Source organism: Gracilinanus agilis, chromosome 1 (genome assembly GCF_016433145.1).
Source record: "Gracilinanus agilis isolate LMUSP501 chromosome 1, AgileGrace, whole genome shotgun sequence".
NCBI classification, from domain to species: Eukaryota; Metazoa; Chordata; class Mammalia; order Didelphimorphia; family Didelphidae; genus Gracilinanus; species Gracilinanus agilis.
The window spans coordinates 758,371,907-758,393,889 of record NC_058130.1 but is presented as its reverse complement, the minus strand read 5'-3'; the positions used below and the strand labels follow the sequence as shown (position 1 = coordinate 758,393,889).

Genomic DNA, 21,983 nt, shown 5'->3' with positions numbered 1-21,983 from the left:
CCCCTCCCCCCCCCCCCCCAGCGCAAAGTTAGGCTATGGCTCGGAACATCTCGCTGAATTTCCGCGTGGTGGAGGGACGGGACCTGCCGGCCAAAGACGTGTGAGTGGCCCCTTTCCCCGTCCATCCCAGCTCGTTCTCTTCCTCGGTTTGGGTTCTAGTTTTTTGTATTGAGGGTGGGGGTGGGGAATGAAGTCGAGCAAGCCGCTAAGCACTTATTAAATGCCTCTGTATGTCTGGCACTCTAGGGGCACTGCAGGCGGTCCCCAGTCCTCAGGGACCCTCCGCCCTGTCCCTAGAGGGGAAACCCTAGAGAAGAATCACCTGTCCCAACCACAGCCCCGCTCCTGCCCCTGCGGAGCCTGTCTGCTGTCCCAGAAGTTTGGGGGAACGCGTCGAGCCAGCTTTGGCCTCCCCAGACCCCATCAGTGGCTCCCCACCCCTCCTCCTTTTCTCTGTGTTCTCCCAGCCGGCCCAGGCAGATGGCTTCTCATTCTAGGCTGTCTGAAAATTAGGACATCTCTCCCCAGACAGTCCTGGGGGAGGGAGCTGGAGAGTTGGAGCTGGAGCTCTCCCACAGGGCTTCAGGGGAGGGGGGCACCACCGAGGTGCAGAATAGATCGCCTTTGCCAGGCTCAGTTTCAACTTGCCTGGGGCTTTGGCAGCTGGGGGATGGCTCTGGAAGGCGGGAGGAGCTGTTGTGGGCATGTGGGCATCCTTTCCTGTGCCTCAGGATTTTGGGGTGAGCTCCTCTTGACAGGGCTGCCAGCCCTCCCATTTCTCCCCCATGCTCCTGCTAGGGTTCTGGGTGCGGGTTGGTTGGCATTCGCAGCTCCTAGCCCATGCTGGCTAGTCAAGTTCTTACTGTTGGTGGTGGTTGGGGGGGGGTTGTCTGTCTACAGCCACAGCACATCTCACCTTCCCCCAGGGTTCCCAGTCACTTTAAATCTATTTTGGGAAGGAGAAACCTTCCCAGTAGCCTTTCTTTCCCAGCCTGGACCGCAGCACTGGGGACCTTTGTTCAGCTTGGCTTCAGGTGTGGTGTGAGAGGAGGTGGGTCAGTGATTGGCCCGTGGCTGCCCTTGGCTTGATTCTGGGGGGCTTCCACTCCAATGGCACAGCCTTGGTAGCCCCTTTTTCAGAGGCATTGAGTCAGGACCAATGTGGAACAGAGTGTCCACCTCCTTCCCAGGAGGGCTCGCCTTTATCAGGGAGGGAAGGGTCTGTGTCTGTGCTACAACACCTGAGGATGGAGGAGCCTGGAGACAGGAGGAGGCAGCCTGGGCATCCCTCTTAAGGGTCTGGGCCTGTTTCCTCAGTGGTTTGGGAACATGGACAGACCTCCATCTTTAATGTGGCAAAAACAATATGCTTGGAGTCAAGAGAAACCTGGGTTTTGGGTGTAATGAAATACACATTGGACTTAGGACCCAAAGGGATCCAAGCTGGCATCTCAGCGACCCTGGGCAAGCCATTTCAGCCTACAGGCAGGTGGAGGGAACTGGGGAGCCCCTAGGGAGGATGACACAAGGACAAAGGGGGCAACAGTCTCTCCCCTCAAGGTGCTGGCATTCTGATGGAGGAAAGGAGAAGACTATAGAAGTAGGCAGCAAGAATATGAAGAGACTAAATACAAATACATTCTAGGGAGGGCACCAGCAATTGGAGGGGTTGGGAAGGGTTCCATGAAGGAGATGGGGCTCGAGTTGGTGCCTTAAAGGAAGAGAGGGCTCTATGAGGAAGAGGTGACGAAGGAGAACCTTCCAGGTATGTGGGGTGGCCAGCGTAAAACCACAGAATTGGGAAATGCAGGGTAGTAGGGGCGGAGCAGCGAGAAGGCCAGTTTGCCTTGGATGGCAGGTGAGAGAGGCTAGAAAGGGAGGTTGAGGTAATCATATCAGCAATACTTGCCTCCCAGGGTTGTTATGCGATGCCAGGGCTGGGAAAGCACTTGAAAACTTACAAAGTGAAATGTCAGTTTTAGAGATCAATAGAAGCATTCACAGCAGTGATCTCTTTTACTCCTCTCTCACACTGGGGAAACCGAGGCATGGAAAGATGAGCCTGTTGCCATGTCTGCTCATTGAGGAGAGCCTTGCCTTGCTCCCAAGTGCCCAGATAGGCATTGTCTTACTTTCAGGCTTGTCCTCTGCCAGGCTGGCTGGGTGACATTAGTGCCCACATTGCCAGGGCGGAGTTGGTGTGTGTGAGCGTGCGAGGGTATATGGCTCTGGCTCAGGTTCCCTTCCCTGGATGCTTTGATTCAAGAGTTAGACAAGGAAATGGAGTACAGAGCTTCCAGTGTGCCGGAGAATGGGGTGGGGAAGGCCCTTGCGGCTTTCCCAGGCAGGTTGAGGGAACTGGGCAGTTTGTGAACTAATCTTGCCCTACCCACGCTTGCCCTCCTTTCTCCCAGATCCAGTTTAGTCCCAGAGCAAGGTGACAATTTGTGGAGCCTTCCCTTTGGGAATGGGGCAAGGAGTGGTCCTCAGAGGCCACATTTGACTCAGGCTCCCACTGCTTTGAACCAAAGTGCCAAAACTACTTCTTTTAACTCATGTCCTGCCTCTTTGACCGTCTGGAAAATGGGGCTGGGGACCAAGTATCCTCCCATTTCCTGGGCAGAAGAAAAACACTGGTTTGGAAGACAGGACACCTGGGCTGAGGAAAGATCCTAGATTAAAACACCACTACTTATGCTTACTTCACCTGTGTGACTTTGGGCAAGTTACCTCCCTTGGGTTTCAGCATCCTCAGCTGTAAAGCGTTGGGGGCAGTTGACTCAGTTTTCCCAGCAGTTTTTGTCAAATAGTGGATTTTTGTCCCCAAAGTTGGGCTCTTTGGGTTTATCATACACTGTCTTGCTGACAGGGGACAGTTGACTCACACAACCTCTGAGGTCTCTTCCCACTCTAAAAGGAGAATCTGACTCTCCTCTTATCTCAATGGGCTTTTTTTTTTTTTTTTTTTTTTTTTTTTTTTTAGGCAATGGGGGTTAAGTGACTTGCCCAGGATCACACAGCTGGGAAGTGTCGGAGGCCAGATTTGAACCCAGGACCTCCCGTCTCTAGGCCTGGCTCTCAATCCACTGAGCCACCCAGCTGCCCCCTCTCAATGGGCTTTGAGATAAGCCCCCAGCCTTAGTTTCCCATTTTGTAAATAAAAAGGTTGGACTACATCTATCCTCTTCTAACTGTGGTACTGCATGGCTCCATTTTCCTCTAAGCTTAAAGCCAAGAGATGTGCTTGGGGGGCAGAATGACCCCTTCCAAAGTGGGAATTTGGGTTGAACCAAGTGCAAGAAAACATTTGGCCTCATTCTGAATTTTGACTGCTGTCTGCCTTAGGCAGACTCTCTTGTAGCGCCTCAGTTTCCCCAACTCATAGCCAGGAAAGCCTCTTCCTCTTCTTCCCCCTCACCTTAAACCTGTCACTCTGACTTTTGAAAGCATCATTCAGAGGAAGAAAGAATTCTAGGGATTTCCAACAACTTTGCTGATGGGGTCTCGTCGGAAAGGTTTCCTCTTCTCCCACCGTTTACAGATGGGGAAACTGAGGAACAAGAAAGGGAACGTGAGGAGTAGGCAGGTAGCCTGCTGACTCTTTCAGCACTGGAGTCTCTTAGCTGGAGATGGCTGCCTTTCCATTCTCAAGCTTTCCGCCTCGGAAAGGTCACTGGAGTTTGGGCCAGGGTGGATCCAGAAAGACCAGAAAGGGAGGAGAGGCGGGAGGGAGGGAGAGAGGGAGAGAGGGAGAGAGAGAGTCGGAGCTGCCTTTCCCACATGGAGGGAGCAGGAGGGCCCAATTGCCACCCTCGTGGGAAAGGCTAAGAGGCCAGTGTTTGATAGCATCCTGCCGAGTAGGCACTTTCCCCCGGTGACACAGGACCACCCGTATCTGATGGGAGCCAGATAAGACCCCTTCCTCACGTCAGCAGCTCTGGGGGGTGAAGAGTTGGCCGGGGGAGGAGGTGGCCCTCTCAGAGAGGGATCCAAGGGACGGAACGTTGGGAGGTCACCTTCCTTAGGGAGTCTCCGGCCCATACTCAGCCCTTGCCCAGTGGCCTGAGGCTGCTGGCTGTAAGTCGGCTGAGGATGCCCAGGTCCCTCAGACATGAATAAAGAGGGGCTCCATGTTAAGGCTAATTATTCAGAGGATCAGAGATTTAAAACTGAAAGTTACTACAGAGGTTGTCTAGTCCAGGAGGCAGACTGAGGTGAAGTGACTTGACCAAGGTCACACAGCTAGTTAGTCTCTGAGGCCAGATTTGAATCCTGGTGCTCTAACCACTGTGCTACCTAGCTGCCTTTTTGTTTGTTTGTTTGGTTAATCAGCCCTGTGTTTTCCCTGGTGGATGATGGTTCCAGAGAGGGACTGGTTCTAACAGAGCATGTCAGTACCTGTTTGGCCATTTATCTTCTTAGAGAGTTGCCCAAGGAGTTAAATGACTTACCCAGGAACATTTGGCCAGTCCGTGTTAGAGGTACATGAACCGAGTTCTTCCTGACTCCCAGGCTAGTCCTCTAATCGCTGCACGGGTCCCCCATCTTACTAATGATGACACTGGAGTTCAGAGAAGGAAGTGATTCCCCCAAGGTGACCCAGGATGTGCTCTCTAAGTGATCATTCCAATTCTCCATGCCCCTGGTGTGCAGGATTCGAACAGGGAGCATGGGAATGGGAGACAGAATGAGAATGGGGAAGCAGGGTTAGGCGAGAGGACAGAACTGGGCATATTGGCAGGTGAGAGCCCAGAGGGCTTTGGACACGATGAGGAGAAGCTCCCGACTCCCAGATTGTTCCTTAGAGATGGACTCAACATCACTTACCTCCTCCCCCCTCCTCATAGCCCATGTCTCCCCTCCCAAAGCAAAAAAAAGAACCTCAACAATTTTGGCTTTCTCCCCAATCACAATTGCTCTTTCCTGATGGGCCCACATCCTCAGCTCCTTTGGGAGATGGGCAGGGTGCCCCCTGGGGCTCTTTTTTCCTCCCTTCCTCCCCATTCCCCAAGGACCGATCAGAGAAGACTGGGTCTCACAGTAATAAAACGATGGATCAGGGCCAGCCAGGATCAGGAAGGTCTGAATCCTTTCCCAACATCTGATATGGGAAATGGCTTTATAGCTTCCCCACCCCAGACGTCTAGACTTTAAAAGGAGCTCACAAGGGAAGGGCAGCGCTCAAGCCAAATGCACCCTGAATGGTGGAGTTTTAGGAAGCCCTTTGGGAGAACGTTGGCTTTCCTTCAGCCTGATCGTGACTCTCTAAATGCTTGGTCTTGGTCAAGGACTCTGGGGGTCTTCTCCTGAGGCTTCGGATGGAGAATCAGAGTCATGGGAATCATTAGTTCAGTGACTCAGTTTCTTCTTTATGGAACTGGGTGGTGAACATGGGCCCCTTGTTGATCCCTAAGACCCTAAAATCATAAATCAAGAACTGGAAGGAACCTTTGAGACTATTAAGTCAATAAGCATTTATTAAGCACCGTCTAGGCTCCAGGCACTGTGCTAAGCTTTGGGGATACAAAGTTGGTCAGTCAGCTAGTTTTTATTAAGCACTGGTACAATGGATAGAGTGCCAGACCTGGAGTCAGGAAGACTCATTTTCATGAGTTCAAATCCAGCCTTGGACACTAGCTTGTGACCCTGGACAAGTCACTTCACCCTGTTTGCCTCAGTTTCTTCATCTGTCAAATGAATTGGAGAAGAGAATGGCAGACTAGCTTGTAACCCTGGACAAATCACTTCACCCTGTTTGCCTCAATTTCCTCATCTGTCAAATGAATTGGAGAAGAGAATGGCAGACTAGCTGTGTGACCCTGGACAAGTCACTTCACTCTGTTTGCCTCAATTTCCTCATCTGTCAAATGAATTGGAGAAGAGAATGGCAGACTTACTGTGTGACCCTGGACAAGTCACTTCACTCTGTTTGCCTTAGTTTCCTCATCTGTCAAATGAACTGGAGAAGAGAATGGCAGACTAGCTGTGTGACCCTGGACAAGTCACTTCACCCTGTTTGCCTCAATTTCCTCATCTGTCAAATGAATTGGAGAAGAGAATGGCAGACTTACTGTGTGACCCTGGACAAGTCACTTCACTCCGTTTGCCTTAGTTTCCTCATCTGTCAAATGAACTGGAGAAGAGAATGGCAGACTAGCTGTGTGACCCTGGGCAAGTCACTTCACTCTGTTTACCTCAATTTCTCATCTGTAAAATGAGCTGGAGAAGGAAATAGCAACCTACTCCAGTATCTTTGCCAGTATCTCCTTTTTGTTCTGTTAGATTGCACCCTTCTTAAGGGCAGAGACTTTCTTTCACTTCTTTTTGCTTATGGCATAAAGTAGGCACTTAATAAATGTTGATTGATTGATTGTTCTAGCTAAGCTGACCTCTTTGCTGTTCATTCATTCATAGTGTGTGAAAAACTATTTCCCACCTACTTGCCTTTGCACAGGCTGTGTACCTTATTTTTAGGATGTATTCTCTCCTTAACTCTGCTTAATTAAAATTCTTAGCTTCCTTTAAAGCATTGCATAGGTGCCTTCTCTTACCTATCAGATCTTTCCCCATGTACGAAGGCAATCCCGCCCATTTTTGCATATACTTTGGATTTATATATCTATGAAAGTGTAGCTTTCTCTCTAGTATGTACGATTCTTGAGGGCAAGGGACTGTTTTATTTTGATCTCTCTTCCCAGAATTTGGAGTACTGAAGCTACTTAATAAATACTTGCTGGGGAGTGAGGAAGAGCAGCTAGGTGGCTCAGTAGATTGGGAGCCAGGGCTAGATACTGAGGTCCTAGGCTCAAATTTGACCTCAGATACTTCCTAGCTGTGAGATCCTGGGCAAGTCACTTAACTCTTTGCTTAGCTACCTAACATTACCTTGCCCTTACTGCGCTTTTGCCTTGGGACCAATTGACAATATTAACTCTGAGATGGAAGATAAAGGTTTTTAAAAAATGAGTGGGTTAGAGTAGGTGGTCTTTGTGGTCATTTCCAAAGCTAGTAAGACCTACAGTCCCATGACCCTAGGACTTGGTTTGAATCCTATCTTTGCTCTGTTCTTTCTGTGTATCCATGGGCTGTCTCTCTGGTTTGATGATGATGATTTGATTGCTCATCCAAAATAATAGCTAACACTGTGCTGTAAAGAATGATGAACTGGAGGGATTCCATGTGAACTGGAAGAACCTCCATGAACTGATGCAGAGTGAAAGGAGCAGAACCAGGAGAATGTTGTACATAGAAAGTGAAACGTTGTGGAATGATCAAATGTGATAGACTTTGCTACTAGTAGCAATTCAGTGATTGTGAAGATGGGATTAAATCTGTTATCCTAAAAACTACAGATCCAGAACAATCCTGAGGGACTAATGAGAAAGAACACTATCCACATGCAGAGAAAAAATTGTTGGGATTGAAATGCAGAAGAAAAACATTTGACTTATCATGTGGATCTAAGGGTATATGATTGGGGGGTTTGGTTTTTAAAGATCACTCTATTACAAATATGAATGATATGGAATTAGGATTTGAGTGATAACATATGTATAACCCAGTGGAATTGCTTGTCAGCTCCAGGAGGGGAGAGGGAAGAGGGAAGAAGGGAGGGAGAGGACACGAATCAAGTAACCATGGAAAAATATTCTAAATCAATGAATAAAATTTTAAAAATAATAGCTAACATGTTTACACTATCTACTATGTGCCAGGCACTGTGCTAAGAGCTTTACAACTATTAACTCGTTTGACCCTTAAAACAACAGGAGATGGCAAGGGGGGAGGTATGATGGTTATTTTTATTTTACATCTGAGGAAACTGAGACAGACAGAGATTAAGTAACTTGCTCACAGATAGTGAGTATCTGTGGCAGGATTAGAACCCAGGTCTTCCTGCCTTTAGACCTGGGGATCACTAAACCACTTAAGAGAGGGGTGGATGAGGTGATGGATGAGCTTCCTTCTGTCTGATGTTATGATGTTCAACTCATAATTAGCACGGTGTTAAGGAAGCACTCACTACATTTTTGAGTCATCAATTCATTCTTTTATTTAGTCCATTTAAAGGAATGAGGGATTCTGGGAAATGGCCCATTTTGGGAATGGACAGGAACAGCAGCCAGGGCCAAGTGTCTGGGAGAGGAGGGGAGGGTCTCTGAGGTGCATTCTAACTGGAAGCAGAAATGAAAGCTTGGTGGTCCCTTCTAGCTGCAAGCTGCTCTCTCCACAGGTCTGGCAGCAGTGACCCCTACTGCATTGTCAAGGTGGACCATGAGGTGGTGGCCAGGTAAGAAGTCTGAAGCTGACCAGCCAAGGTTTTGGAAGACTGACTTGGGGGGATTGGGCACACCAACTGTGACCTCAGATCCTCAGAGGTTCCAGACCTGCATTTGTGGCCTCTCTAGGAGGATGGCGATGGACCCCAACATTCTTTCATTCTCTTCTTATTCATGTATCTTATCTTGTAGATGAAAAGTCCTGTGCTAGGTACTAGAACCCAGGTCTTCAATGCCCTTAGGCTTGAGTTACTTGGGGTTCTCTTCCTAGCAGAGCTTGGAATCCAGTGATCTGGGTTGGAACTGTAGTATTACCACTTCTTAGCTTTGTGATCTTCACCATGACCATTTTCTTCTCTGGCCTCAGTTTCCTCTGCTGTCAAATGAGGAGGCTGGACTAGAAGGCTCCCCAGACCCATACAGGATATCTGACCCATATCTTAGGGCTTTGGACGCGGCCCTAGTGGGAGCAGAACCTGAAGAGTTTGACCCAGAGCATCTGGCCCAATTTCCATCTCATCTCTCCATGTCTCCATAACATTGGCCTCCTCCCAGCACTGAGTCACCAGGCTGCTGGGACTCCTGCCTCCTACCCCTCCCAGGGCTGTCCTGTGTCATCTCCTAATTCCCAGGCTGAGCTGGTTCCTTCCTTCCCCACCCTTAACTCTGCCCACACAGGGCTCATGTGTGTTTGTGTGTCCAGACCCTCTTTCATCCTCCAGGACAGCCACTGTGTGGCGAAACCTAAATCCGTTCTGGGGAGAAGAGTACACCTTGCACCTGCCCCTGGACTTCCATCATTTGGCCTTCTATGTTCTGGATGAAGACACCATTGGGTGAGGGCCCCCGTGGGGCGGTGTCAAGCAGGGCTGGAGGGTCACTGGAGGACTCGGGCTTCTGAGCCTGTCTGGGGACGATGACTCTTCTTTCCTGGGCAAAACCTGTTTGGCTCTCAGAGTAATCACAGGTCACGGCGTGTCAAAGTAGGAAGGGAGCTTAGAGGACAGATGCCCAGAGTCAGGAAAGCCTGCAGAATAGGGCATGGGAGGGCTGGGAGGGACCTTGGAACAGAGGGCACAGCTGGGAGGCTCGTAGGATACAGAATGTCAGAACTGAAGGGGGGACCTTAGGACATGAAATATAAGAACTGAAGGGACACTCAGAATGTGGAATATCACATCTGCAAAGGGCTTTAGAACAGGGGATGTCAGAGGAAGGGGAAACAGAACAGGGGATGTCAGAGCTGAGAGGGGGCTTAGAACAAGGAATGTCAGAGGAAGGGGAATCTTAGAACAGGGAATGTCAAAGGAAGAGGAAACTTAAAAACAAGGAATGTTAGAGGAAGAGGAAACTTAGAACAAGAGCTAGGAAGGGCTTTAGAACAATGAATGTCAGGGCAGCTGGGTGGCTCAGTGGATTGAGAGCCAGACCTAGAGATGAGAGGTCCTGGGTTCAAATCTAGGCTTAGACACGTCTTAGCTGTATGACTCTGGGCAAGTCACTTAACCCCTATTGCCTAGCCCTTTCTGCTCTTCTGCCTTAGAACCAATACACAGTATTGATTCTAAGATGGAAGGTAATGGATAAAAACCCCAGAGAATGTCAGAGGTGGGGGAAACTTAGACCAGGGGATGTCATTGTTGAAGTGCTAAGAGAATATCTAGCGCACCTCATTATTTGGCGGAGAGGAAACTGCCATGAGCAGAGGAGAAGGGATTTATCTAACATCCTACACAAGCCAGTAGCATCTCGTCTGTGGGGCTGGGGTGGGACTTGATTCCCTTTAGATCTCCTGCTACTCTGCCTCCAGGGGTCCTACTCTGGGGTCTCTCCTCCTTTGGTGGGCAGGGCCAGTCATTGTACCCAGTGCAGAGATGGCAGGCTGATGCCTCTGAGTTCTAGATGGGCAAAGCCCGTGGCAAAGGGACTCTCTCCTCTCCCACCCCGAGAGGGGATGGAAAGACCTCCGTTGTTCACTTGGCCGCCCCCATTTCCAAATGTGTGAAACTCCCAGGGAAGGGTTTCTCTCTCCGTCCCTCCCTGTGCCCGGTTGGACCCTCACTCTAGGGATTCCCTCACACGTTCTTTGCAGGCACGATGACGTCATTGGCAAGATCTCCCTGAGCAAGGAGGCCATTGCAGCGGCAAGTCCCCGAGGTGGGTGCTGGGGGCCTGATGGGACCTTGATAGGGTCACAGACCTGGGGAACGGAGCCCAAGGGCCCTGGGGGTGGCTCTTAGACCATAGAATGTCAGAGACAAGAAGGGGCCCTTAGAACATCAAATATCAGAGCCAGAAGGAATCCTAAAACAGAAAATGTCGGGACTAGCAGGGGCTTGAGAATATAAAATGTCAGATCTGAAGGGATAGCTAGGTGGCTCAGTGGATAGAATTCTAGGTCTGGAATTGGGAGGACCTGGGTTCAAATCTAACCTCAGATACGTGAAAAGTCATTTAACCCCAACTGCCTAGCCCTTGCTGCCCTTTGGTCTTAGAATTGATGCTGAGATCAACGAATAGAATGCCAGGCCTGAAGATAGGAGGTCCTGGGTTCAAATGTGGACTCAGACATTTCCTAGCTGTGTGCCCCTGGGCAAGTCACTTAACCTCAATTGCCTAGTCCTTTCTACACTTCTGCTTTGAAATGGATAGTATCACTTCTAAGACAGAAGTTAAGGATTTTTAATAAAAAATGAATATCAGATCATCAAAGGGTCTTAAAACAGACCAGTGCCCCTTTGAGCCCCTTCGGTGTCTCCTCCTGGGTGAAAGCCATCGTGCTGGTCTTTTCTGTTACCAGGGATCGATAGCTGGCTCAATCTGAGCCGCGTGGATCCTGATGAGGAGGTGCAGGGGGAGATCCACCTGGATGTGAAGCTCTTGACAGAATCCCAGGGACCTCGGCTCTGCTGCCACATCATCGAGGCTCGGTACGGTCCCTGATGTGGAGCGTAATGGGGGATGATGAGAAAGTGGGACGTAGGAGCTCTGTGCTAGAGGATTCCTGGCACCATTTGTCTTCCCCAGCTGTCTCGTTGAGGCTCTCGGAAACTGGAAAGGTTACGGGCAGTTGGGAGTGGGTGCTAATGAGTGGGTGGCTCGGCCGGCGCAGAGGAGGCAGCGTGGCTCTGTGCCAGCCTCAGGGGGCTTGCCAGTGCTGTCTTCCTCTGACTCATCCCCAGCCTGGCATCGTGAATCAGCTGTGACCACTCTCGGAAACAGTCAGCTAGACCAGCTGTCTCTTCCCCAACAATCTCCAACTCGGGCCATCCTGCTTTCCAGCCTTCCTCCTTCCTGCTTTCTTTCCTTTGGGAATTGGGGAAAGAAGCCAGTTCCTCCTCCCTTGGGATCATTCCCTGACGCCTTCTGCCTGTCCCACCCCCATCCTAGGAGTCTCTGTTCTCTCTGCAGTGTGATAGAGTAACCTATATGGGCATGAGAGAGTGGAGCACGGTGGAGGGGCAGCTGCTGGCTCAAGAGAGCCTTGCTTGTGCCCCCCAGAGTTCATGGGACCTTGGTAGGATGTCTTAGGCAGCATCCCAGTGTCTCCTCTATCTTAGGCTCCATCCTGGAATAAAAGAATCTTTTCATAAAGTGACAGTAATCTAGAAATGGATTGGGGGACACCTTAGAACATGGAATATCAGAGCTGGGAAAGACTTTAGAAAGAGGAATGTCAGAACTGAAAAGGATTTTAGAACATGGAATGTCAGAGCTGGAGGGACCTTAGAATATGGAATGTCAGAGCTGGGAATGACTTTAGAACATGAATGGCAGAGCTGGGGGGAATCATAGGGATAACTTTCATTTTAAAGATGAAGAAATTGAGGCCCTTAGCAAGAATGGTTCAGCTGGCCAGTGGAGGAGCCAGGATTGAAACTAGATCTTTTGATTCATACCTCTTGTTCTTTCCTACATCAAATGTTACCTCTGAAGGATTCTGCTGTCTCCATCCTTCCCTTAGCCCCATGGGGGAGTGACCTGAAGGGATTTGCTGCAAAATGACCAAGGCCCAAGTTATGGCAAATTCCACATTCTAGTCTCTGGGTGTGCTCTAGTTAGCTCAGGTTCTCCAATGTGCTAATCAGGCCAGGAGAACCAGGAATAGCACCCAAGGAGTTCTGGCCCTCCAATGAGGCCACGCCTGCTATATTACTTCTTGTAAATGAGATCACCTTGAAGAGGCCAGTCGGAGATGAATGGGAAAGTCACAGAGTCGTGGAAGCCCTAAACCCTGCAGGTCCACCACCCTGGGGACCTGCTCATTGCCCTCTTTTCTGGGCCCTCCAGTCATATGTCACAAGGGACATAAGGGGGGAGAGTGTGGATGACTCAGTGCAACCCAGCTCCATTCCTGATTCCGCTCCAGTGGTTGCAGAGAGTATCTGTGCTAATGAAGGATGCTACCTCCTTTGTGTACACTTAGTCACATCCCCGGCCATTTTCACTCCCACAAGAACCCATTCAACCCCACCCCCTTCTCCTTCCATCTAGGTGTCACAGTGAGTAAGAATCCTGGACTTGAAGTCGGAAAGTCCCGAGTTCAAATCCAAGCCCCACTGTAGTTACTAGCTTTAAGATAACTAGGCAAGCCATTTCATTACTCAGCCTCAGTTTCCTTTTCTGTGAAGAGATAATAATCACATATAGGTCTCACAGAGTTGTTTTGAGATTCAAATGAGATAGCAAATGCACAGTGTTTGGTGAACTTTAAAGAGCTAGATCCACACTAGTGATGATGATGATGATGATGATGATGATGATGATGATGATGATGATGATGATAGCTGCAGCTCAGTTACTCAAAAGGCAGCATGATTTGGGGCAAAACCTCTGGGAGCCTCATTTTCCTTGAGCTGGAGATGAAAGGAGTTAAACCCAGTGACTTCTCTGGTCCCTGCCATCTCTCCTCTTCTGCTCGGCAGAATTTTCTTGTGTTCCTTTAGGAGCCCAATTCATTGAGTTCCTGGTTCTGCCCTTGACTTTCTGGGGGAGCCTGGGTCAGAGCTCTTCCTTCTTTGTGTCTCTTTCATTTCCATTATGCAAAGAGGGTGACTTGACTTAACCCTGAGGAACACAAGCCATAAGGTTGCTCTCAAAAGGACCTTAAGATTGGGAAAGGGAGACAAATATGGAGGTGAATGCTGAGAACAGGGAATGCCAGAGCCAGGAGGGGGCTTAGAACAGGGAATACTAGAGCTGGGAGGGGGCTTAGAACATAGAATGTCAGAACTGGGAAGGATTTTTGAACATGGAATAGAGCTGGGAGGAGACTTAGAACAAGGGATGGCAGAACCAGAAGAGGTCTTAGAACGTGGAATGTCAGAGCTTGGAGGAGGTTTAGAACAGTGGATGCCAGAGATGGGAGGGGGCTGAGAACAGGGGATGTCAGGGATGGGAGAGGGCTTAGAACAGAGGATGCCAGAGCTGGGAGGGGGCTTAGAACAGGGGATGCCAGGGATGGGAGAGGGCTTAGAACAGGGGATGCCAGAGCTGGGAGGGGGCTTAGAACAGAGGATGCCAGAGCTTGGAGGGGGCTGAGAACAGGGGATGCCAGGGATGGAAGAGGGCTTAGAACAGGGGATGCCAGAGCTTGGAGGGGGCTGAGAACAGGGGATGCCAGGGATGGAAGAGGGCTTAGAACAGGGGATGCCAGAGCTTGGAGGGGGCTGAGAACAGGGGATGCCAGGGATGGGAAAGGGCTTAGAATAGGGGATACCAGAGCCAAAAGGGGCCTTAAAACTCAGAATGTCAAAGGTTTGAGGGTGCTTATAACACAGAATGTCAGAGTTGAGAAGGACTTTAGAACAGGGGATGTCAGAGCTGGGAGGAGGCTTAGAGCAGGGAATGTCAGAGCCTGAAGGAGCCTTAGAACATAGACTGTCAGAGCTGAGAGGGATCTTAGAGCATAAAATGTTATGATGTTTGGGGGAAATTGAGGCAGAGGAGATGGTATTTGTGAGATGCCCACTACCAATTAGAGGTTTTAGATTGGAAGGATTCCAAGCCTTGTGCCCTCTGCCCTTGCTGTCCTCCACCCCCAAACTGAGACTGTGTGGGATCCTAGCACTCAGAAAAGAGACCACTGTATCTTAGCAACCAGACTCAGCTCCTAGGAAACAGAAGAGGGGCCAGTGGATCAGATACAGGGATGGAACAGGAGGGACTGGGGAGATAGTGGTGACGGCAGAAAGTGGGAAGAAGGTACCTTCTGGTCTCTGTCTCCAAGTGAGTATGACCACCCCACACCCATTGTGCCTTGAATGGGGAGGAGGTGAAAGAACTGGCCTGGAGAGAGACAAAATTCCATTTGGGTTTGAATCCTCCCAGAAACCTCTGTGATTTGGGGCTGGGAGTTTCCTTTCTCTGGGTTCCTGTGTTTCCATATTTGTATAATGAGAAGATCTCCAATCTCCCTTCTAACTCCCCTGCCTTACGATCCCTTCTTTTAAGGGACAGCTCCGCAGATCCCACCGTGTCATCTCACTCTGCCTTTCCTCCTAGCTTGCTTTTATGTTGCTCTTCTTGGGGAGAAGGTGGATGGGAAGGAGCATCCCAAGGAGAGATGGTGTATCCCCAAGGGACAGAAATGCATGGGGACTATCAGCCATCCAAGGAGAGGAGGGAGGGACCTGGAGGATGGGAAGTGATGGAGCTGGAGAATCTCTCTGGCTCCTGGGAGCAGGAAGGCAGGGTTGGGATCACATTGTTTGGAGGTTGTCATGGCATCAAGGAGTGTGGGCTCCAGCGGAGAAGGAAGATGAAAGTAGAAGGTGGGAAGGGCTTCTTAGGGAGCATCCTCCAAGGAAGGGTCCCTGATTGCTTAGTATCATATTGGACACACAGTAGGTCCTCAGTTGATGTTCCATGGATCAATAAATGAGATGCACTGCTTACCATTGTCTTCTTCTTGCAGAGACTACCTCTTCCACTGGTACTGATAAGGTGGCATTGCTCAAGCAGACTAACACACCCCCTCCAACCCTTTCCCATCCTTGTATGCCCTTTGATCTCTGCCCCTTTGCCTTGGCAACTTGTCTTCTGTCCCTGAGCATGAAACCTTTCCAAGCCACACTTTCCTTGCCCGTAAGATGAAAGGAGTTAGACTTCATAACCTCAAAGGTCTATTTAGGGTCCAAGACTTAGACTTGGAGGGAACCATTGGACTCATCTAGCACAGCTCCCTCATTTATAGATCAGAAAACAGTGACTTATCCAAGGCCACCTATGTAAGGGGCAGAAGTGGTGAGGAGGATTTGAACCCAGGTCAGCTGGCTCTATATCCACCCCTCATAATACCATACTCTCCATGCTAACTGTCATATGCTGGAATCCTAGAATCAGGAGCCAGGACAGCTTGTTAGAAGGAACCTTGCACTCGGATTTAGGGAAATTGTGTTTGAATCCCGGCACTGCCATTTACTAAGGCCAATTTTAAAAATACCCTTACTTTCTGTTTTAAGACAGAAGGGCAAGGGCAAGGCAAACAGGGCTAAGTGACTTGCCCAGGGTCACACAGCTAAGGAAGAGATCATAGGTAAATGGCTTTGCTTTTCTGTGTCTCAGTTTATTCATCTGAAAAATAGGGATAATAATCCTTAAAGTGCTTATCTTGAACGTTGGGCAAGAGCACTTTGTAAACCTCCAGGCCCTATTGATATGTGATGTTATTCCCTTCCTTTTTCTGTCTTCAGAGATCTGGCTCCCCGAGACATTTCTGGCACGTCGGACCCCTTTGCCCGCATATTCTGGGGCAGCCAGAGCCTTGAGACGGTGGTGAGATGGGTTTGGATGGAGCCTTGGGAGGGTATATTGGTCGTGGGGCTAAGTTGGGGAGAAGCGATGCCTAAACTATGAGGCTGAGGCCGATGATGATGGGGGACCTGAGATGGGGAAGAGTGAAGCTGGAGGATCTCTTGGGTTTGGTGCTCCAGAATCGACGGGGTGGGATGGAGGGATGGATCTGAGTGTTTTAGGGGCCAGGTAGAGCCTTTGTTGAAAAATACCTGCCTGGGGTATAAGCTGCCTCTCATTTCCACCTACTCACTCCCTTCCACTCTTCCTGTTTTTTATTATTAGCAGCTAGATGGCACAGTGATTAAAGCATTGGCCTTGGGAATCAGGAAATCCTGAGTTCAAATCCAAACTCAGACACTTAATAGCTTTGTAACTCTAGGCAAATAATTTCTTTGTCAGGCTCAGTTTCTCTCATCTGTCAAATGGGGATAATGATAACACCTAGCTCAGAGTTGTGAGGCTCAAATGAGACAACATATTTACAGTACTTCACGAACCTTAAAACACTATATTGATAAGAATGATAAAGATAACAATGATTCCCTGGGATCTAACCTTGTTGGTGCACAGAAGCATCTCTCCTTTCAGACACTGTGCTGCCTATGTGGGGAACATGCCTGGGCAGACTTCCAGGTCAGGCTAGGGGTAATACTAAGCTCTAGGCTATGAGCCTCTTATCTGGAACCTCCATTATTGGGAAGGAATAGAAGGGAACCCAGGTAAGCTGCTCCCATGTGGGTAGGGCAGGCTGCCCTCTCAGATGGTTTTGATGTCCTCCTCATAGACCATCAAGAAGACTCGGTTCCCCCACTGGGATGAAGTATTAGAGCTTCATGGAGAGGAGGGCCCCCTCCGGGTGGAGGTGTGGGACTGGGACATGGTGGGCAAGAACGATTTCCTGGGAATGGTGAGTCAACCACCAGAAGCAAGAATTCGAATGATTCCCGATCCTGGGAGATGAACCCGTGGGACAGGAGGGGCTATTGGCGGAGGATGGGGAGAGTGGGGCTGGGCTGGGAGTGAAAGTGAGGGGAGCACCATTTATAGCTGCATCCGGGAAAAAGAGGGATAGACAGAGATTGGAAGAAACATCATTTGGACGTCAAATCTTATAGACCTCGATTAGGAGGTAGTAGAAAAAGACAACATGGGGTAGGAGATTGAGTGCTAAAGAGGTGAGGTAGACGGCTCAGTGGATAGAGATCCAAGCCTAGAGATGGGAGGTCCTGGGTTCAAATCTGACCTCAGACACTTCCTAGCTGTGTGACCCTGGGCAAGTCACTTAACCCCCTTTGCCTAGCCCTTACTGCTCTTCTGCCTTGGAACCAATACACAGAGTTGATCTAAGATGGAAGGAAAGGGTTAAAAAAAAAGATTGAGTGATAAATTCTGCTTCTGCTACTTAGTAAATTCACTATTTACTAACTGTGTGGTGATAGGTGAGTCACTCATTTCTCTTTTAGCCTTAGCTGTCCTTCTAAAACTAGGCATGTTAGTTAAGGTCACGGCTAATTTGGAGTTCAAAGTGGTCTTAGAGGCCATTTAATCCAGTCTCCTTAGTTTTTTGTTTTTCTGTTTTTTAATTTTTAGCTTGGTGGTATAGTAGACAGAGTTTTAGGATTAAGAATCAGGAAGGGCTGAATTCAAATCCAGCCTTAGACACTTACTAGCTGTGTGACTAGCTGGGCAAATCACTCAACTTCTGTCTGCCTTAGTTTTCTGATCTACAAAATGGGGATGATAATAGCACTTACCTCCCAGGGTTGTTGTGAGTATCAAATGAGATAATAATTGTAAAATGCTTATAACAGACCCTGGCACATATTAGGCACCATAAAAATGCTATTCCCTTCCTCTTTCCCCTAAATTGATTTCAGTTATTCAATTTTATTTATTCTTCTCCATCACCTCCCATCTGCAAAGAAAAATCAAAACCCTTTTAACAAATATGTATAATCAAGTGAACTAAATTCCTGCATTGAATGTGTCCAAATAGGTTTCCTCATTCTGCAACTTGAGTTTATCATTTTATTGTTGGGGGTGGGGTGGGGTGGGCAGCCCACGTTGGAATTGTGATCGATCATTTCATTGTTCAGAATTCCCAAGTCTTTCAAAGCTGTTTGTCTTTACGATATTGTTGTTATAGTATGAATTGTTCTCTTAGTTGTTCTTGCTTCACTCTGTATCAGTTCATATAAGTCTTCTAAGGTTTCTCTGAGATTATTGAATTTCTTCAGCACAATAGCATTCTACTATATATATATGTCAAGTGAGGCAACATGTATAATGCTTTTGCAAATCTTAAAAGTGCTATTATTATAATTATTAAATTATTGTCACAATACAATATTGTTACACTATAACTACAAGTATTATTAAAATATAATTAAATTATTGTTACAATAAAATAATGTTACAATACAATACAATATTGTTACAATAGTATTATTCTAATTTTGTTATTACATACCCTAATTTGTTTTGTCATCTCCCAATTGATGGGCATCCTCTTAATTTCCAGTTCATTGCCAATACAAAAAAGAACAAATATTTTTCTTCACATGCAAACTGCATCCCCCTTCAATTTTATAGATGAAGAAACAGATACAACTAGACACACGCATGGTAATTTGTCCAGAGTAATATAGACAATAAGGATCAGAAATAGGATTTGAACACAGATCCTCTTGCTACGGGTCTTATGATTGTTCTACTGGATCCTGGCATCTTGTGTCCTAAGGGTTCCCCCAGCTCTGCTTATGCTTTATTTTTATTTATTTAAAACCCTTACCTTCTGTCAGAATAGTTACAAGTATTGATTCTAAGGACAAAGAACGGTGCAGACTAGGCAGTTGGGGTTAAGTGACTTGCCCAGGGTCACACAGCTAGGAAGTGCCTGAGATCAGATGTGACTTTGCTTTAAGAGGCAAACAGAAGAGTTGATATTTAATCCTAGGTGGAGTTTCCTCCTGATGTCCTTCTCCAGTGCCCTCCCCGTGGCTGGTTCCGCCTACAACCCTTTGCCAGTGCTGAAGAGGATGCTGGGTAAATGAAGGCTTGAGAAGGAGAAACCCTTGATCTGGTTGGTTTGGAGGGACCAAAGATACAATGTTTGGGGACCTTTGTGGTAGAGGGACATGGAATTCTCCTCTCCTCTCCCCCATGCATACGTTAAAAAACAATCCAGGGCTGCTGTCGAGAGCCTCGGTTGAGGTCTTTGGAGCCCCTTTGCTAGCCTGCCTCTCATTTAAGGGTCCAGGCAAGGAATTTAGGCTTCTCCAGAGGCATAGGGCTCAAACTTGTCTTGGCTGTTGGCCAACAAGTTCAGTGGCTGGTTGCCTTATCCTTTGGGCAGGAGTGGTGGTGGCATCTGAATTCTGGGTTGGTGAAAGACTTGAGCTTGTTGATATTGTGCCAGCTAGGTGAATGGACACAAGCATGACTGGTGTGTGTGTGTGTGTGTGTGTGTGTGTGTGTGTGTGTGTGTGTGTGTGTCTGAGTAGTAGAAAAACTATGCTGTGTGACCTCGGTCAAGTCACTTTCCTTCTGTTCCTTCCTCTACGAAATGAGGAAGTTGGACTAGATGGTCTCTGAGGACTCACTTAGCTGTAAATCTGTGATTTTATGATTTTGTGGTACTCAGAGGAGAGAATTTAGGTCATAGGTGATGAGGATACCCCTTCCATTGACTAGCTCCCCATCCTGTGCCAGAAAAGCTGTGGCTGATATATATATATATGTATATATATATATATATATGCACATATATATATATATATATGCCTCCTCCCTCCCCTCCCACTCCAGACATTCTCCTGCTGGTGGATGTGTGCCCACACCAGCTTCCATGTCCTGGTGCTCTTTCTAGGGGTAAGCTGGGAGCCCTCCGGCTCAAGGTGCGCCTGGCTGAGGACCGCATCTTGCCTTCTGTGTACTATCAACCCCTGGTTGAATTGCTGGTGGAATCTGTTCTGTCTCCAGCCCAGGTAGGTTTCTCTCTCAGGACCAGCCATTGGTTTTTCCCTTTGGGAGTCAAGCAAACTCCAGCTGGAGGATTTTCTAGGTGATTTAAGATAAGGGATAGACGGTCTTGAAGACCTGAGTTCAAATCTCATCGTCAATGCTTACTAGCTGGGTGACGCTGGGCAAGTTACTTGGAGCTTTGGTTTCCATATTTGCAAAATGGAGATAGTAGTAGTTGTCTTAAAAGGCAGAGTGGATAGAGAGCCAAACTACAAGTAGGGAAAGGGTCCTAATCTGAAACCATGCCCATTGTGGTTCTTGGCAAGTCATTTAACTTGTCAGTCCCCAAGACCAGCCATGGCAGAGGGAATTTCCTCACCTGGGAGTTCCTTAAGTCACAGGACCCCCTAAAGTGTCTATCTCCCAAGTTTATTGGGGTGCCAAGGAAATACTGCATTTTACACCTCAGTATTGTTTAAATGGCAGTGACGATGACGACAATGATGATGATAATGGTGGTGGTGATGATAGATAAGCTGTTTCCTTTTCTTTTTCATCACCCTTCCCACCTCCAGTTCCTACCCTCTTTGGCTTGCTGGAGAGACCACATTCCCATCCTCCAGAGGATGAGTGACCAAGCTCTTGTCAGGGTACCCTTGGAGGTTGGGGATTCAAGGAGGCCCTGTGGAATTACCTCTTCCTTCCTCATGGTATGTGTCCTAGGATGACACGGTGACTCCTTTGGCCATGTTGGATGAAGTGAGCTCTGGGGAGAGTCGACAGGACATTGCAACGCAACTGGTGAAAATATTCCTGGGTCGGGGTCTGGCTGTGCCCCTTCTGGACTACCTCAACCTTCGGGAAGTGTCCCAGACCAGTGAGTAACCCCTCCAGCCCACATCTAGGACTTCTTCCCAGAAAGAGCCAATCTGCACTGAAAAGCTAGCTCTTAGGTGTAAGGCCCTCTCTTCCTAGAACCCTTCAGGGGATTGCCTGCCTGCCTGCCCACCCAGCCTTGGTAGGGATGCCCATGAGAGGTAACCGTGGTGGAAGGGAAAAGACAAAGGCCTAAGTTTGCTGTTCAAAGTACAAAGTAGACTTTGCTATGCATTCTCTGGGTGGGCCTTAGGTAGGTAAGCTCCCTGGGCCACAGTACTCTCCTGGGTAAGAGGAAGGGCTTCGTTTGGATGATCCATGGCAATCTATTCCAGCTTAGATTTGCTCCAATCCTGTTAGGAGTCTGGCACATAATGGGCTGTTTTTAACCATACTAGGAAAAAAAGGAGCTCCCGAAAGAGAGCGAGCCTGCTTGGGGGGGACGTGATGATGCCGATGGAGGGCAGAGAAGCGCTCAGTTTTTCTCTTGCTTCTATCGTGGGCACCAAGATTAGTTTTTGGATAAGGACAGGACCCAACAGAAATGGCCCATTACTCAGCCAGTCAAGAAACATTTATTATATCACTGCTATATGCTAGGCACTGTGCTATGCCCTGGGGATACAGAGAAAGGCAAAAGACAGTTCTTGCCCTCAAGGAGCTCCCAGTCTAATAGGAAAGACATCATGTGAACAATTCTGTCAAATAAGATATAGACAGAATAAATTACCAGGATAAATAAGTAGGAAGGGAGCAAGAGATTCATTGATTCATTTTTTAATTATTTATTATTATTGTTTTTTTACCCTTAACTTCTGTGTATTGGCTCATAGGTGGAAGAGTGGCAAGGGTGGGCAATGGGGGTCAAGTGACTTGCCCAGGGTCACACAGCTGGGAAGTGTCTGAGGCCGGATTTGAACCCGGGACCTCCCGTCTCTAGGCCTGACTCTCAATCCACTGAGCTACCCAGCTGCCCCAGATTCATTGATTCAGTCCCCCCCCACCTCTCTCTCTCTCTCTCTCTCTCTCTCTCTCTCTCTCTCTCTCTATATATATATATATATAAAT

At 48.3% G+C, this 21,983-nt stretch overlaps 1 protein-coding gene across 1 annotated transcript in view; it reads left to right on the top strand.

Moving 5' to 3' along the window:
- Positions 1-35: 35 nt before the first annotated feature.
- The window catches only part of RASAL1 (RAS protein activator like 1), a 45,509-nt gene continuing 23,561 nt past the window's right edge, over positions 36-21,983 (top strand). Inside the window, exons 1-10 of the mRNA XM_044685435.1 lie at positions 36-100; positions 8,234-8,290; positions 9,002-9,115; positions 10,372-10,436; positions 11,080-11,209; positions 15,974-16,055; positions 16,861-16,983; positions 19,033-19,121; positions 19,945-20,062; positions 20,763-20,916. Of these exons, the coding sequence (XP_044541370.1) occupies positions 36-100; positions 8,234-8,290; positions 9,002-9,115; positions 10,372-10,436; positions 11,080-11,209; positions 15,974-16,055; positions 16,861-16,983; positions 19,033-19,121; positions 19,945-20,062; positions 20,763-20,916 (997 nt within the window). The remainder of the gene's footprint in view (positions 101-8,233; positions 8,291-9,001; positions 9,116-10,371; positions 10,437-11,079; positions 11,210-15,973; positions 16,056-16,860; positions 16,984-19,032; positions 19,122-19,944; positions 20,063-20,762; positions 20,917-21,983) is intronic.